A 15422-nucleotide genomic window follows, 5' to 3' on the forward strand; every position below is an offset into this window, starting at 1 on the left:
AGCCCGGCATCCTCACACACAACGACTGCTTGAATCTGGCTGCGGCAGAGAGGCTTTAACAGACCGGCCGCGGAGACGGGGACCTGCTGAACGTCTGATAAGTCTCATTTGAAGCAGGATGGCAGTCTCCTCGGTTTTGATTACAGGAATTATAAATATCATCAGCAGGCTCGGTTGTGAAGCTGCTCTAAATTAGTACGTTGTGGGCATCCAAACAATGACGACGGTCTCACTTAGGCGTGATTCAATGATGCCCTCAAGTGGCCCGAGCGCAGCAGCTGCATCAGATACAGCAGAGAGCAGAGGCCTGTGAGATTGCCTTTGTGTTAAGCTTTGAATTAAGACTGCGCTCAATTCATAATACATGGCTGGGAATATTCATTATCATAACCCCGCCGCCTGTATCTTACTGTGTGCCAGATGAAGGGCGGAGAACAGGAGGTGGCATGCCCTGCTTTTGATAGAAAGTATATCAGCGGATATCCGCCTGCTTTAAAGTTTAGCTATTGTTGAAGTCAAGAGAAAATGTGGAGTGAATAAAGGCCGCTAACATGCACTGTCTGGATATTTTACTTGATACCTCACAGGAATGGCAAATAATTCAAACACAGGATAGCTCCTTAATGCATTTAGGTAATTAAATGTGAGGAAGACAACTTAACTAAACCTCAGAAAGAGCAAGAATGTGACTTTGAAGGGCGGCGTGGTTGTTGGTGCCAGAGAGCCTGGTCTAATCAACTGAGGTTTTCGCCCAGAAAATGGTTTGAAAAGGGGACACTTTGTTTTCAGAGCCAATAGCAGCTCAAACATGAGGTTTCCTGAATACCGTCTCTAAAAGACAACGTGTTGAACCAGCATATATCGTTTCAGAGGGCTGCATTTGGTGTACTTGTATTGACACACATTAGGTCACTTAGTACCAAATGAACATCAGGTGAATGCTCCGCCTGCATTAATGTCTTTGTGTAACCTGGTTGTAATTCTCTTTTGTTATAATTACACAAAATGTCTTTTTTTGATTATTTGTCTTGTTCCTTATCTTACTGAAACACCTCTGTCATTGTTTTAACCGTGTTACTTTAAGATTGAAGCCCCTCCCTTTTATTTCTTCTTCTGTGGTATTGTCTTTAAATTGTTTGTGCCCCTTAGCCCCTCCCCTTTTGTCATGTTGTCCTGCGGGAGAGGTGTGTGCGTTTTATTTTTCCATCTAAATACATTCAGTTTATTTATAGATCTATTAAGTTAATTTTTGTTATATACTTTTGTTTTGTGTAGGACTTGGAGCGGGCAGCCTTTAACACGGTTGTTTTGTCTGTATTCTCGTCAGAAATAAACCGAGAATCATCTTTTAAAAGATAAACTGCGTCACGGCCTGTTCACTCAATAACCAGCACAACGCAGAAAAGGATCCGGTTACATTTGCTAATCTTGTCCTTTCCTTAATGACCGTAGCGTGTTCATCTTCAGGATAGAGCACCATAATTCATAAGTTACCGTGTTGATCTGCACCACCAAGAGTGGTTCTTAAATCAATATGTATTTCATGGCCTTAGCATGTTTCACTAGTGTGTCCCATATGAAAAGGTTCCTTGCTTAATTGTCTGGCAACATGACTGCTTGTGCGTCTGTGGTACAAAGTAACTGCTTCGACCCCTGAGTTGGTTTGCGTTACATCGCAAAAGAACGTGGTACAACGGTAAAGCCAGATGCTGAACGTCCATTAGCTTGACGGGTGCTCAGCTACATTTATGTGTTTTTTTTTTTTTTCACTCACCACTTTAAGAGTTTGTCACAATGAGGCACATTCACACATTCTGACAGCACTTTTTTTCCATCTTACATTACACACAATGAAATAAAAGGCTGGACGAGGTGAAATAGGGCCTAAATCACTGAACTACCAAATGGAAGGGCAGCTCTGAACTTGTGGCACACTATATGGACCCTGAAGACGTTTAAAAACCAACCTGGACTGTTTGAAATAATGCTTTGTGACGAAGTCATCAGCAGTCTGAACCTTTATATACACCGAGGCTACAGTGAAGTAAAAAGTGAGAGACTGCAACATTTAGTTTGTTCGTTTTCGCCAAACAGCTGACACTGTCATTTCACAAAATAAATCTCCAGAACTGAGAGACTGTAAGAGTGAGTGATCAGGACAGTGAAGATGACTTGTCTGTTTCTGGGGAGATAAGAGGATATCTGTGTGAGCCAGAATATAACACAGAATATTGGCTGATTGGAGAAAAACAACAAAACAGAGCACAGAGAAAAATGGGCACTGCTTGTGTGTGAAACTCTGAGAGAGAGAGAGACAGAGAGAGAGAGAGAGAGAGCCCCATCAACCTGCTAGCTCAGACGTGATAGCTATATATCACTGCCATCAAATCTTCACAGCAATTCTTGTCAGGAATGGGACTTGACAAGAACACAACTCCATCGTCTGGGATGAGGGGGGATGCTTTATCGTCAGTTTGTATTATGAAGAGTTTCCTGCACTCATAAATTCTGCTACTTTAATTAACTTTTATGACAGGAAACAAAAAAAAAGGTCAACACATTTAAAAGTCTCTCTCAGCTCCTGGAATGAGGTGACAGCTGTACTCATCAAGGTGGCTATATCTTTAGAAAGAAAAGGTTCTGCGGACACTTCTGTCAGATACCGGCAAACGGAGACTGCTGAACGGAACTGGATCAGGATCTCAGTCAATTGTATCAATAAAAAATCCTGACGGAGCTATTCCTAAATATAAACATATTGGAAAAGATCAAAGTGTCAGAAAGAGGTGAGACAGATAATAGGAGGATTTTTTTGTTGTTTTTTAATCACCTGCTCATCCTTTTTCTACACCTGTAGGGTCATAGTGATGATGCCGGGACGTTTCTCCAGCGGTCATTGGGAGAGAGGTGGAGTTCAGCCTTGACAGGCCACTAGTCCATTACAGAGCAACATCGAGACACAAGACAAAACAACCAGGCGCGCCCACGCTCATACTTAAGGACAATTTAGATAGACCAATTAACTGAACAGCCATGTGTCCAGACTGTCCAGGAGAAGTGAACGACTTGATGCAATTTGCTGAGTTTCCTTAGGCAGAAAACGTTTTTAAAAACTAATTTGAATAGTGAACCAAACTTAATGCACTGTTGGATAAGTAGGAGCAAATGGAACGTATGCAAGACTTTATTTTGGTAAAACGCCTCGAGATGATGTGTTGTGAGTTGACATTATATAAATAAACTGAACTGTGTGTGTGATTACGCCAAAGAGACCCCCCACCCCCCACACACAGACAGAAAAAAATACAAACTACATGCAGAGAGACGTCAGGGAAGGATTCATACCCAGGACCGTCTGGTTGCTCTTCTTGTTCCTGATCTTCTAACTTTGTTTCTGATCATTTCTTTCCAAATATCCTTGTCGCTCACCACTCATCCCTCGGACATATTTTTTTTCACACTGTTAGATTTAGGCAGTGTGACATTTCATATCGGTTGATTGACAACATTAGTAAAAGAAAAAAAAATTACACTAATTTCTTTATGTTTATATATTTTTAAAAAATTACAGATACCAAGAACTTTATTTGATGTTGAAGTGAAAAGAGAATAACAGATTATAAAAGCAAGCTGTCACAGAAAAGCAAGTGCATAACACGGAGTATAAGTAATACTTATTAAATGTTACAGTGGATGTCACAGAAAATGAACTAAAATCAAACACCACAATCATACAGCAGTTTCCATTTAACACGCGTTTTGTCTCTTGACATCAAATAAATACTGACTAAGCAGAAAGCTTGAGCTCTTCACAAGTGTTTTCTCCTGACAAGTGACATCCTGGCAACATAATTACAAGAACCACTTTTTTTTTTCACACAAACTTTCCTTTGACACTTTTTTAAAAATACATTAAGGTCTCTGCTGAAAGACAGAAGAAAGATCTGTGGCAGCTACACATGCCCAGAAGCTAAAACCTGACAAATCCATATCCCATTGACATTTCCAGTCAGAACTATTTGACCTGAAATTCTAAAGGAGGCTTTTTTTTTTCCTAGAGTGCTGAGGCCCAACTGGTGTCCAACCCTCTCTTCTCCCAAACCTCTTAAACCTCCCTCCTCCGCTCCCCCATCACTATCACATTGATTGAGTCCATTGAAGGTCTAGTACTGACTAAATGGTGCAGTCTCCTTCAACTCATGGTACCCCTGGTGGTTTGGCTCTGTAAAGAAACAGAGAGGTCAGTTAGGGCAAAGAAGTACCACAAATCCATCTCTTCTGCATGTTAAAGAAATACTACAGCTCTTTCTGTTTTACACAGAAAGGCAACGGAGATAAAAAAAAAATACAGAAACCATTCATTTTGAGTTAATTGTCTACAGTTTGAGCTGCTCTCGCCTACGTTTAATCTCCTTACGCAACAACATGAAAAGCAGCATGTAAGCAGCAGTAGCATTCTGGAGATTACTTAATGATTTTCTGCACATCCCAGATGATGAAAGTGAAAATGGACGCTAGTAGTATGCGTTTGAGTGTATAGATAAGTGTTGTGGTACCCAGGCTCAAATTTTCTTCCATTAGGGGCTTCTTCTCACTGCAGTTCACCACTCGTCCCTGAGCCGCTCCCAGAATAGTCATGATGTCCACCAAGTTGAGCTTTCCTTCCTCCTTGGCCTCCCCTATTTCTTCTGCGAGCTCCATCGCCGCTTCTTCGCGTTCCTCTATTTCTTCTTGGGTCAGCATTGCGTTCAAGCCCTGCCCAGCTGTTGCGTTGCCCACTTGTGGTGGCGCAAGGGAGCACAGAGCTCTCACCTGCCCATAGGACTTCAGGTGAGATACATTGGCACGCAAAAACAGCAGGAGGACGTTGAGGTCGTTCAGTGGGCAGCCTAGTCTTCGGCGGTTGATGAGGTCCAGGGCCGGGAGGACCTCATACACGGAGATGAAGCTAGTGTCCCAAACAAAGAGTCGAATAATGCTAAAAAGGACAATGGGTCCCAGCAGGAGGTAGATCGCTCCGTTGACCACACTTATCACCTGAAAGACCAGCTGCCCAATCATCTTGCACTGAACCAGTTCAGGAATCCAGTTTTGATCCCGCAGCATGCCTGTACGAACAAAGCAGTTAAACTCATCCTGCAGCAAGGCCGAAAGGTGGAAGTAGGCAAGATACAGGCAGGCAGAGGTCATAAAGGTCAGGAGGAGGAAGCCCCGCAAAAACAGCATGCTGACGAGGAAGTAAGACTTTTGCTTGCACTGCATGTATCTCTCCAGTAGGGGGTACTCAAAGTATCTCTTCCGCTTGGCTCTGGAAATAGACAAGAAGAAGAGAATCAGGAAGACGTCGCTTTTCACACAGCAGCGTGTTTTCTCAAACACAATCATAGTCCTCGAGATGCTGCTTTGACATGTTACTGGACTGGACATGGCATGATTATCGTGTGACACAAATCATGAGTCAGGAATATCGACGGTCGATAAAAAGACAAAATCAAGCAAAGAGTCTGAGAAAGGGACGTTTTCGCATTAACTGTGAACTCTACGACTACCAGACAGCAAGGTCCGTGTGTTTCACATTTCAAAGTCGAGTAAAAAAAAATGCAATTGAAGAAAAAAGTAGCAAGGACGTGTCACTTAGGTGAGTCATGCCAGCTTAGGTAGGACAACCTTAACGTGTAGGTGCTGATGCTTAATATTTAACGACGTACAAACGGTGTCTCCTACAGCGACAATTGTGTCAAACTAAATTAATTGTTCAATATAAAAGAGAAATGTGTTTAGTCCTCACTTGCATCTTGGCAGAACTTGATGGAAACCGGACTATTTATAGATTTGCATAATGGGAGAATACATATTTTATGTATCAAAATGTGGCCAGTTTTCTGTCTGTAGATTAAGTCATATTTGATAGAAATGAGATAGGAAAACAGGGTGCTGTGATCTTTTTTTTTTTCTTTTTTTTTTGATAAATTTCATCAAAGCAGCATGGCTTGGTGGATATGACCTATTGCCTAGTAATGGCTGCTCACCGCATCTCCAGCACTGATGTTACCAGGGTTGAGTCAATACAGAACATTTGTAAATTTACACTTCCCAAATTAAATTTCCTTCCTTTACCAAGATATTCCAGTTGACACCATTATATCTGACATCAACAGCTTCTCTGCTGTATTTTTCTTCTTCTTTTTTTATTGCCTCAGTATGTTTTTCTACCACTCCAATAAAAATAACATTTTCTGGAATCATTAGGATTCCAGAGGGGTGAATGAATACCCATGAGGTTGGGCTAGTAGTCGCTATAAGCGAGACCACAGAGCTACGCAGAATTTGACAGGCCAATATAAAATAACAAATGTTTGTGCCATGAGCAGAGCCAGGGAGAAGTCTTACCTTTGAAGCTCGGCCTGAAATGTGAGCGGGTTTTTTGTATTCTGCCGCATGTCCAGAATGCTTTGGGCCAGTCGGACCGATCGGTTGTAAGACTTGTCGAGTTCATCTATTATGAAGAGGAGGTCTGAGCCCAGTGTGGGCGTGACAAGCTGGCGCCAGATGAGAGCCGGCAGGTACATCAGGATGGCCATGGCCAAAAGAGAGTAAGGAAACATCTGAAACGACGACGAGAGAAAGATGACAGAAGTGGGCCAAGGAAACAATAAGGAGGCAGGAACAAGTTCAAACAAACTAGAACTTGAACTTTCTGTTGCGTTTGCAAATGAGGTCCTCATTAAAAATGTATGGTGACATTTTCAGCTGAAGTTTTTTTTTTGCAAGAAAGAAAAGAAAAAAGGGCTTCAGCGTATTGCTGCTCGCAGTCTATCAGTCGAGGTAAATGGGTGAAGCAAGTCAAGGGAGCCCAGTCAAACGCTTTCCACTCACTTTGTGCACCCAGAGCGAGCGCTCCTCAAAGTTCCCGTCGCCGTCAAACTCGTGGTGCATCAGAGAATCCCAGCAGTACGTGTCGACATAGCCGGCCTGCTTGACTGTGAAATTGCTGGGAGGGAAGCAGCTGATTTGAGGCCCTGCGAAATAAACAAATCGGAGCTGTAATGTGAGCTGCAAACGTGAGGAACGGCTCTACAACTTTCGCTTGATCGTGCCGTGTTGGAGCGCCTGCGAGCGGCCTCCCTGCACTCCCAGATCTCCACATAGAAACTGACAGATAACAGCACTGGAGGTTCATTACCGAATGCAGATATCTGAGCTTGTTTTTTTTTTTTGCCCTTTTCCCTTCAGTGATACAGATTTTCAAGCAGAGAAATCACATGCTTCCAAATGGCAACCTGACATTTAAAAACCCTGGATGACTCCTAAGTTTGTTGCTTCTGCAGCCTTATATTTAGTTCACCTAGATATTACCACATGTGGTTCAACCACTTGAATCCATTCTGCACCAATCTGTCATTTACCATGGCTGCTCCACCCTCTAACAGCAGGGTGAGGTGGGGCCACACCCTTGGTGTGTCGCACCCGTTTCAGAGTGATGGGAGAGAGACTTTTTTTTTTTTTCAGCCTGGCCTTCAGTTGCCCAGCTCTGGAAGTAAAAACACGCAGCCACTAATTTACTGAGAGGGTGTGATTCCTGCTACAAGCCAACCTTATTATAGATCACAGCTACATGTTTCCATATGCTCTCTTATCATATGTGTGTGTGTTCTTAGTCAGCTAAAACTAAATCCACTTTATTTATGGCGAATGTCTGTAGTTAAGATGGTGTTTCATTGTTTTTAAACTTGACACCTAATTCAAACTTTTTTTTTTTTTTTAGCTCAACACAAATGTGAAATGGACAATAACAATTGTGGTGGAACGTGTTAAGATTTGTTTTTTTTTTGTTATTTTTTGGAAAGCAGCTTGCCAATGTACGGTATATTTATCCTTTGACTGGTCCATGCAAACTAAATTCAGGATCTTCTACGGCTTTGTACAAACTTTTAATGAAAGTTGTCGTTTCTGTGAGGCAAAGGCTTGTAACACGGCTGTCTACGGTTCCCAGTCCCGGGTCCTTTTCCTGTACATCTCCCCCTGTCCTTCCCTTGACCTTTCTTGACTCATTGCTGTGAATTAAGGCTACAAGAGATCAATATTAGTGTTTCATTACAATTTATTTCAAATATTTTACATATAAACCAAACATCTTGGAATCTGTTCAGATGTATCTCCAGTTTTGCTGAGCAGACTACTACAGACTGCTGCAGCCCATAATATGCAAGGGGGTTGTTAAGGAAGAAATTCTAAATTGGTTAACTTTGAAAAAAGTCTGGCTCTCTCTTCCTCTGAATCCCAGGTCCTCTCGGCGAGCCACGTGTGGCCACAAGGAAAGCAACAATGCGTGTTGACGTCACAGAATTACAGAGTTTAATCCAATATAAGACAATGCATAAACTTACACCAGAAACTGCAGAACAACGGAGACATACATTCATTTACCTGACATAAATGGAGAGAAGAAGAAAAGCAAAGACGTGCAAAGACATCTTTGGAGAGTTGCAAGAGCAAATCTAATTTGTTACTTCTCTGTAGAGAGTTTTATAGTAAAAGGCGTATTCTTATCTTTAATTTATTCAAATAAGGCGTATCTTTGCTCATCCAACCAGGAGCTATCTCTGACCCTCTTTCTCAAGCCAGAAACTCCTGCCGTCTTTACGGCCTTTTCACAGATGAGTGTGAAAAGCTGGAACTTCTCCTGATTGTTTTCCCACACAGACAAAAGGCAGTTCAAACGATCCTAGCAAACCATCTGCTGTAACTACAGGTAAATAAAAGGTCAAAAAGTCAGAATACATTACTAATTTCAAAACCACAATTAGGCCATTTGAATCAAGACATGTTAAGTTTTAAAACTAGCTTATTTCAAATTTATTTTCTCAACAGGGTGTTTAAAGGCTCTATTTCAGGGTTTCCCCAAGTTAACTCTGCTGCTCAGGGCTCTCTGTCCTGCATGTACTGGGGGCTTCACCTCTGCCACATACTTGACTTAAACTAATGGAGAATTTTTTATTTATTTTTTTTTTTTTTTTTCCATGGTTCTGAAAGCATTCGGCGACGCCCTGATGGGGTTGCACAATCATTTGCATCAGTTATGCCGTAACAGGAAAAAGCTCCGAAACATAAAGGACCGCAGGGCCCCCGAGGGCCCGGGTTCAGAAGCACTGCCTTAAGGCACGGAACCAGCAGAGTGGAGAACGCTGAATGTGTTTGCAGGGCTTTACCCAGAAGCCTCTGTGTGTGTACGTGGGATCAGACACTCCTCTGGTGTCACCTCATCTGATGAGTGATCCTTGTTTGTGAAACCCACTCAGAAAACGCATCAAATAAAGAACATGCTGTAAGAGTATCTCTGAAATAAAAGTAAGCCAAAGCCAAAAAAAAAAAAAAAAAAGTTAGACATTTAATGAATGCTTTGTTATTGATTTTTCTTTGCTTCCCTTTTCTACCAGAGGTTTTACATCTGCTACTCCTTTTGGCGTTTTTCAAAGTTCTGGAGTTGTTTTAAGGTGGCTGACAGCTCTGATCTTTGCCGCTGCTCGACTAGCTGCTAGATTCAGCGTCTCAATCTGCAACAAGGCAGATGATGCGTAACAGCCACATTATTGTCTGATTGTGAAGAGAAATTTTGAGCGAACGTTCAAACGGTTGCAGAAAATGAGAGTAGAATGCAAATTAGACGCGTTTGATTTGATTTGTTTTTGATTTGGAGCAAATCAACAAGGCAACTTCGTCAGACGTTGACGCTGCGCATGGCTGCGATAGACAGGAAGTAGAGGCTGCTAACTAGCATGATGCACACATCTCAGAGAAATGGAGCTATGTTTTCAGGATTGTGCTACTATTGGACCAGTTGCAGCTGTTCTGTCTTGTCAACTGTTTGTGAAGTTCTGTGCTGTCCGCATGCGTTTAGAAAGAAATACAATTATAATGCACTGAAACAGTGGAAAGAGCTGGTCATGCTAGGTGAAAGCTTGCTACTTTTACCTAGCATGATTTATTTAGCAACTGTGCTTCCATCTCTCCTTTAGCACGTGAGCAATTTTTTGGAAAAGCGAAGAACCACCTCAAGGAGGTATAAAATCCTTTTTGCCAAGTTCTCTCAAGTTTTGCTGTTTACATCAACCTTTTCTGATGCAATACTTCAAAACACGAATTAAAATAAAGTTAAGTGAAACGTGGCTTTGTACTGGTGGAGTACATGTGTTACAACAATAAAAAAATGCCTAAAAACTCTAAAAACATGGAAAAAGATGGAAGACATGCATAGTAGAAAGGATTTCGAATTACTAAAACAAGTAAACAGAGCAATTAATTTTGCAATAAAGTCTGGAGTTCACATGGCCAATCAATGTGCAGAGGTGGAATTACAGCAGTAATCACTCGTCTGCCACCTGCTCGCTGGTTTTTGTGTCGCTTCCGTGTCCAAGGTGCAAAACCGAGGCAAATCTCACGAAGGTGTGTCGCCGTTCACTCGGATCGGCTCGACTCAAGTCAGTCTAATTTCTGCAGAGACATCCATCATCTGAACCTGCTGAACACGTTGGGTTACGCAGTCGCGAGAGGAGACGTCAGCCATTGTCTCAAATGTCAACCTGGCCGTCAAGCCTCGGCGAAACCGCGACGAACATGAGGAGAGACGCTGAGCGGGTCCTTGCACCCGTCCTCCTTCGGCTTGCTGCTGCTTTGTGTTTGTCTTTGTAGAGCAGACGTTCTGCGCTTGCAGACACGGTTCTGTGCACTCGTAATACATGCAGGAGCATCTGTTTTCGCGTGCTCGGCTTTTGCCAGTAATTAAATACCATAATGCTGCCACACGGATGGCGTAACCCTGTAAGTGTTGCCCCAACGACACTCTCCGTGCACACAGTTGCTAGGCGATTCCGTGTGTGAAATGCTCCAAAAACGAGAGGCAGGAGTTAACGTTATTAACCCTCAAGGAGATGAACCAACAATGCCGCCTTGAAGGGAATCACTTTTCGTTTTTCTTTTGCTTGTGACTGCATGGGCAGACGAGAGTTAGCAGATCGGCCTTGGCGTAAAGTAGATGCACAAATCACCACTTTTTAGTGGAAATCTTGGAAAATCCTTCAGCCTCTGCCTATTTGGCGCTGGAGCAGAGGCTTGCTCCTCCATCTCCCAATCCCCAATTAACGTTGGCAGATCCCCGCCACATTTGTGCCTCGAACAAGATTTTCTTGGCTGAGAGTGCAGGTGCAAGTAAACCCGACTTCTCTGCGGCAGAGCAATCAAGCACCGTTGTGAAATTGACAGTCTAGCAAGCCCGACAGCCAGGATCCATGAGATGAGCCCCGACACTCCAAACCACCACCACCACCACCCCTCCCCCCGCCCCCGCCCGCTGCTGGTTGATCAACATATCCCCTCATTTGACTCAAATAGAGAGGAGCCGCCGCACAAGAACTTTGCCTTGTAATTACAGTTTGCCCGTCTCGGTAAACGCGGCTCTCAATCATCCCCTGTGGTAATTAGCATCAGGAGCATCAGGCTGATTGCAGGCCAGCTCTGAAGGGAAGATGTTCTGTTCAAAGTCATGAGAGTCAGTCTCCTCACTCTCTCCCTCCTTTTAGAATGACTCCAGACACCCTGGTCATGAGATTTTCCATTATATATATATATATATATATACATATATATATATATATATATATTTTTTTTTTTTTTTCAGATTGGCTGAAAACCTTTTAGATGACAAATGAAACAGCAGAGAAATCAATCAACTCCCCAGTGGAGTTTCTCTTTCAGCAACTTTGTTTGGCTGCTGTGTCTTTGCTGCTGCTGCTGCCATTTGCAGGAGAAAGATTGTCATTTAACTTACTTCTGAAAATAATTTTTTTTTTTTTTAAAAACCACAAATTCACGTTAACCGCTGCGGCGGAGATCATTGCGGTTTTAGTTTGTGCCAAAATCCCAGTCGGCAAGAGTCAGCGACGCTGCTCCATTTGGAAAGCTCACACGAATGAGACGCCACGCGTTCAGAGCTCCTCTCGCAGCCAGTGTTTGCGTTCGGTTTCATGGACTTTAACTCCGTTGATTCGAAACTATTCTGAGTCGGGCTAATTGGAACACATCAATCATTTGCATCTTTATTCTAATATTCCTGAAACGTTTGACTAAATTTAGTTAGCGAGTAAGAAATGGGCAACTTCATGCATGAACACGTTCAAATTAACTCTCCCTTCATATAAGCTGTAAAACGAGGTTGAGGTTTTTTTTTTTTTTTTTTTTTTTTAATTTAGCCATTTCTGTGAGCAAAAGAACAGGAGAGAATTAAACAAATTAATAAGCTGTTAAAGGCCAGGGTGAAAATCCTGTAAAAGTGATGTGTAAATATATAAATATTTATATAAAATAATAACTGAAAAAGGACTAATTTGTGTGTGGGAGCTGCGCTGAACTGTGATCATGAATTTATTATTTTACTCTGGGCTGAATGAATTTACAAGTAGTTCCCGTTGAGGGTGAAGTGGCACAATGCCGTTCAGGACAAGCACAACGTAATTAATATGCAGAAAATTCTAATATTACTTAAAAAGAGCAAAATAAACAAAAGAAAAGAATAAAACACACACACACACACACTGTGGAACACAAAGCCAGGGTCTGATAAAGAGCAAAAGCAAATGGAAACCAAAGCAAATGTCCTGTCACTGTGTTTTTAAAAAACAACAACAAAAAAAGAAAAAAAACAGCTTGGAGGCAGAACTGCTCACCCAGGGAGATCTCGCGGGCGAAGGCCATGCAGACCAGCATCAGTGGGAGGCCCACAGACACATACTTGATGACCTTGTCCAGAGGAAGCTCCAGTTCCAGGTGGTTGATCCTGTATATCCCAGAGCTGTCCTGCAGCAGGGCATCTGATAACATGGCCTTGGCCGCTGCCTGGGCGATTGACATTCTGGACACCTACCCGGTGATAACAGAGACTCTTATTTTTCAGGACAGTAAAGGAGGACAGGGAGACGGTTGAAGCGTTCAGCTGCGCATGTAAAAAAATAATAACACACAAAAAAAGAAAAAAAAAAGAGAAGAAGTCCTGCTCGTGACCTTCAACACGTCACTCCCTCCGCGTCGTTAGTTATTAACAAAATGGGATACAATAACACGGAAATGTCACTGGGTCTCGCAGGCTTTTTTTTTTTTAATTAAAGAAAAACAACAACAAACAAACAAAAAAGCTTCAACAAGTAATGAAACTTTTAACTTTCTTACTTTTAGTTTTCCAGTCTTTCCCCCCCCTGATATCCGTTGTTTGCGGAGCCAAAGAGTCTCCCTCTTAGGGCCCGTGTGGAGCTGGAAAGCTCCTTAAGTATTCAGGGAGTGCCTTGGTAAATGAGGGGTTGGATCTGGGCTGGACCGGGCCGAGCCGGGTCTGGCTCTAATTACAGAGTGGACATCTGGGAGCGTACATGTGCCCAGATGGCACCGACAGCAGCAGACCTCCAGTACTCAACAGTGGGCCTGGAGGCAAGCCTCTGCGTGTGTGTGTGTGTGTGCATTTGTTTGTAATACCTTGTGGGGACGATTTTCCTGACATATACTACGTTGTGGGGACCAATTGCTCCTTGTGGGGACCGGAGCCTGGTCCCCACAAGGGGAAACCCTGTTTTTGGGTCAGGGGTCAGATTTAGGGCTAAGGTATGAATTGAGTTTTGGTTAGGGTTAGGGTTAGGGTTAGGTATGTGATGGTTAGGGTTAGGAAAAGGGTAAAGGTAAGGTTTAGGCTGTAGAAATGAATGGAAGTCAATGGAAAGTCCCCACAAAGATAGCCACACAAACGTGTGTGTGTGTGTGTGTGTGTTTGTGGCTCTGCTGTAGTTGGACTGTGAAGCATGCTGGCTGTGGCCCACTTCAAACAAGTGAACCTTCGCCAGTGGCTTTTCCAGCCTCTGTCATTCTGATTCTATTTTTTCCCCCCCTGCTCTTCAGCCTCTGAGCCGCTGCTGAGACGCCGCGGCGTGCAGGCAGGCGTGTTCCCGACTGCACGCGTTAAGGGAGAATCAAACATGGAGCGCGTATTCTGTTTGAGGGGGCCTGATGTACAGGGAACACTGGTGACTGAAAAGATACTTTGTGCTAACATGTCGGCGCTGCTGAAGAACTGGAGCAGTTTCTTTTCCAAAACACTAGAAAAAAAGAAGAAAAAAAAAAGAGAAAAAGTTTTAAGATCATCATTTCATGGCGGCTTTTCTGATCGTGTTCTCTCGCAGACCGGAGAAAATCTTTAACCGGAGTCGGCAGTTGACTCGGATTCCTCGTTTCTTTGGATTCAGGTGATATGTTTTTAATAGGCGGTGGAAACGGTTACAAAACAGCACAGGAACGGAAACGTTTCTGTGTTTTTCTTACCTGTTCATTCGACTGGACAGGTAAAGTTGTTACAGAATGCTTCCTGTTGACACTGCTTACTACACTTCATTAAAACAGTTTTGAACTTAACTTGTATGGCGGTGTAGAGATCACACACATTCTCCCTGGTCGTTCCCACAGTCAAACCAAACAGGATGGTTAGTATCTGTAAAATGCGGGTCAGAGAGAACGTGAGCCTGGGTTTGTGTCTAGCACGGCCCAACTAAGGCCAGCAATGACTCAGCTGTTCAAACTTCATTCCAGTTTCACCTTTGGATTAAAGTCTGTTAAGTTTGTCTGTTCTTGGGCAGAAACAAGCCCTTGGTTCCTATCGTGTAATAATGTTTAATTTGAGGATAGAGTAACTTTTAATCGCACTAAACTATGTTTACTGTGTCCTACTGGAGTTTCCCTGCTTATTAAGCTACAGCTAGTCTAGATGCTAATGCTCCTGCATCCCAAAAACAGCACTGCTAATAAATAATTTCTATTGTTTATGGCCCTTATTACTTGCTTCCTAATTCAGCCAAATGCTAATAAAGCATTAGTTCTTCAAAAGAAAGTTCTGTCTTTTGGATTGTGAAATAATATTTGGAATACATATAAAATCTGTCAGCTGGTCTAAGCTGGTAGTAATTCATTTAGGTCTAATTTGCTCAAAATGTCTCTGCAGAACAAGCGCAGCGTCTCGCTGTTCAGAGAACACCAGCGCTGGACTTCCGTCTCCATAGATCATTTTGAAACATAAGCTTCTTCAGAGCGATGAGACTGAACTATTCGGATTCTTTTCCTGGTGCGCCGACTTGATCATTTTGGTCTAAGTTATTATTCATAGTTATTCATACCCAAACCTAGGCTCTTATTGTGGCACAACATATATCATATATTTATACTCATTCTTTTTACTTCATATCTATGGACCACTAAGGAACTCTGTCAAAGTCCATCATCCCAACGTCAACACAATTAAACCAAAAATAAATGCATTCATGTTTTTCTTCAAGGGGGGTGTCATCACCAAAATGCACTTCAGACGCATCAGTAACATTAACACTGTGACCAGTTGA

The 15422-nt window shown here is 42.7% G+C and overlaps 1 protein-coding gene and 1 long non-coding RNA gene across 4 annotated transcripts; one reads left to right on the forward strand and one right to left on the reverse strand.

Annotated features, from left to right (window-relative positions):
* Nucleotides 1-895: 895 nt before the first annotated feature.
* LOC148155613 (uncharacterized) lies at nucleotides 896-1360 on the forward strand. The gene is made up of 2 exons (XR_015765308.1): nucleotides 896-1184; nucleotides 1276-1360. It is a non-coding gene; the product is annotated as an uncharacterized LOC148155613 (long non-coding RNA).
* A 2205-nt stretch (nucleotides 1361-3565) lies between these two features.
* On the reverse strand, nucleotides 3566-13469 carry panx3 (pannexin 3). Of its 3 annotated transcripts, XM_014986065.2 has the most exons (6): nucleotides 13219-13466; nucleotides 12720-12912; nucleotides 6877-7019; nucleotides 6391-6605; nucleotides 4557-5308; nucleotides 3566-4222 (listed from the first exon to the last, which is right to left on the reverse strand). In XM_014986065.2, exons 2-6 carry the CDS (start codon nucleotides 12901-12903, stop codon nucleotides 4164-4166), a joined length of 1353 nt encoding a protein of 450 aa, XP_014841551.1. In that variant the 5' UTR covers nucleotides 12904-12912; nucleotides 13219-13466; the 3' UTR covers nucleotides 3566-4163. The 3 variants fall into 3 exon arrangements, with proteins under 3 accessions (XP_014841551.1, XP_014841550.1, XP_087868560.1); XM_014986064.2 differs by lacking the exon at nucleotides 3566-4222 and having other exon boundaries at nucleotides 4233-5308; nucleotides 13219-13469; XM_088012434.1 differs by lacking the exons at nucleotides 3566-4222; nucleotides 13219-13466 and having other exon boundaries at nucleotides 4233-5308; nucleotides 12720-13185.
* Between the last annotated feature and the right edge of the window lie 1953 nt (nucleotides 13470-15422).

This window comes from Poecilia mexicana, unplaced genomic scaffold, assembly GCF_051168715.1.
Source record: "Poecilia mexicana isolate PSO_F unplaced genomic scaffold, ASM5116871v1 scaffold_14, whole genome shotgun sequence".
In the NCBI taxonomy this organism is placed as follows: domain Eukaryota; kingdom Metazoa; phylum Chordata; class Actinopteri; order Cyprinodontiformes; family Poeciliidae; genus Poecilia; species Poecilia mexicana.

What these genes read in the sequence shown, in the direction of transcription:
- panx3 (XM_014986064.2), bottom strand. Translation starts at nt 12,903, where the DNA reads ATGTCAATCGCCCAGGCAGCGGCCAAGGCCATGTTATCAGATGCCCTG. An exon ending in CGCCCGCGAGATCTCCCTGG is followed by an intron (nt 7,020 to 12,719) that starts GTGAGCAGTTCT and finishes TTTATTTCGCAG; the next exon opens with GGCCTCAAATCAGCTGCTTC. An exon ending in TTTCAGGCCGAGCTTCAAAG is followed by an intron (nt 5,309 to 6,390) that starts GTAAGACTTCTC and finishes GTCTATTTCCAG; the next exon opens with AGCCAAGCGGAAGAGATACT.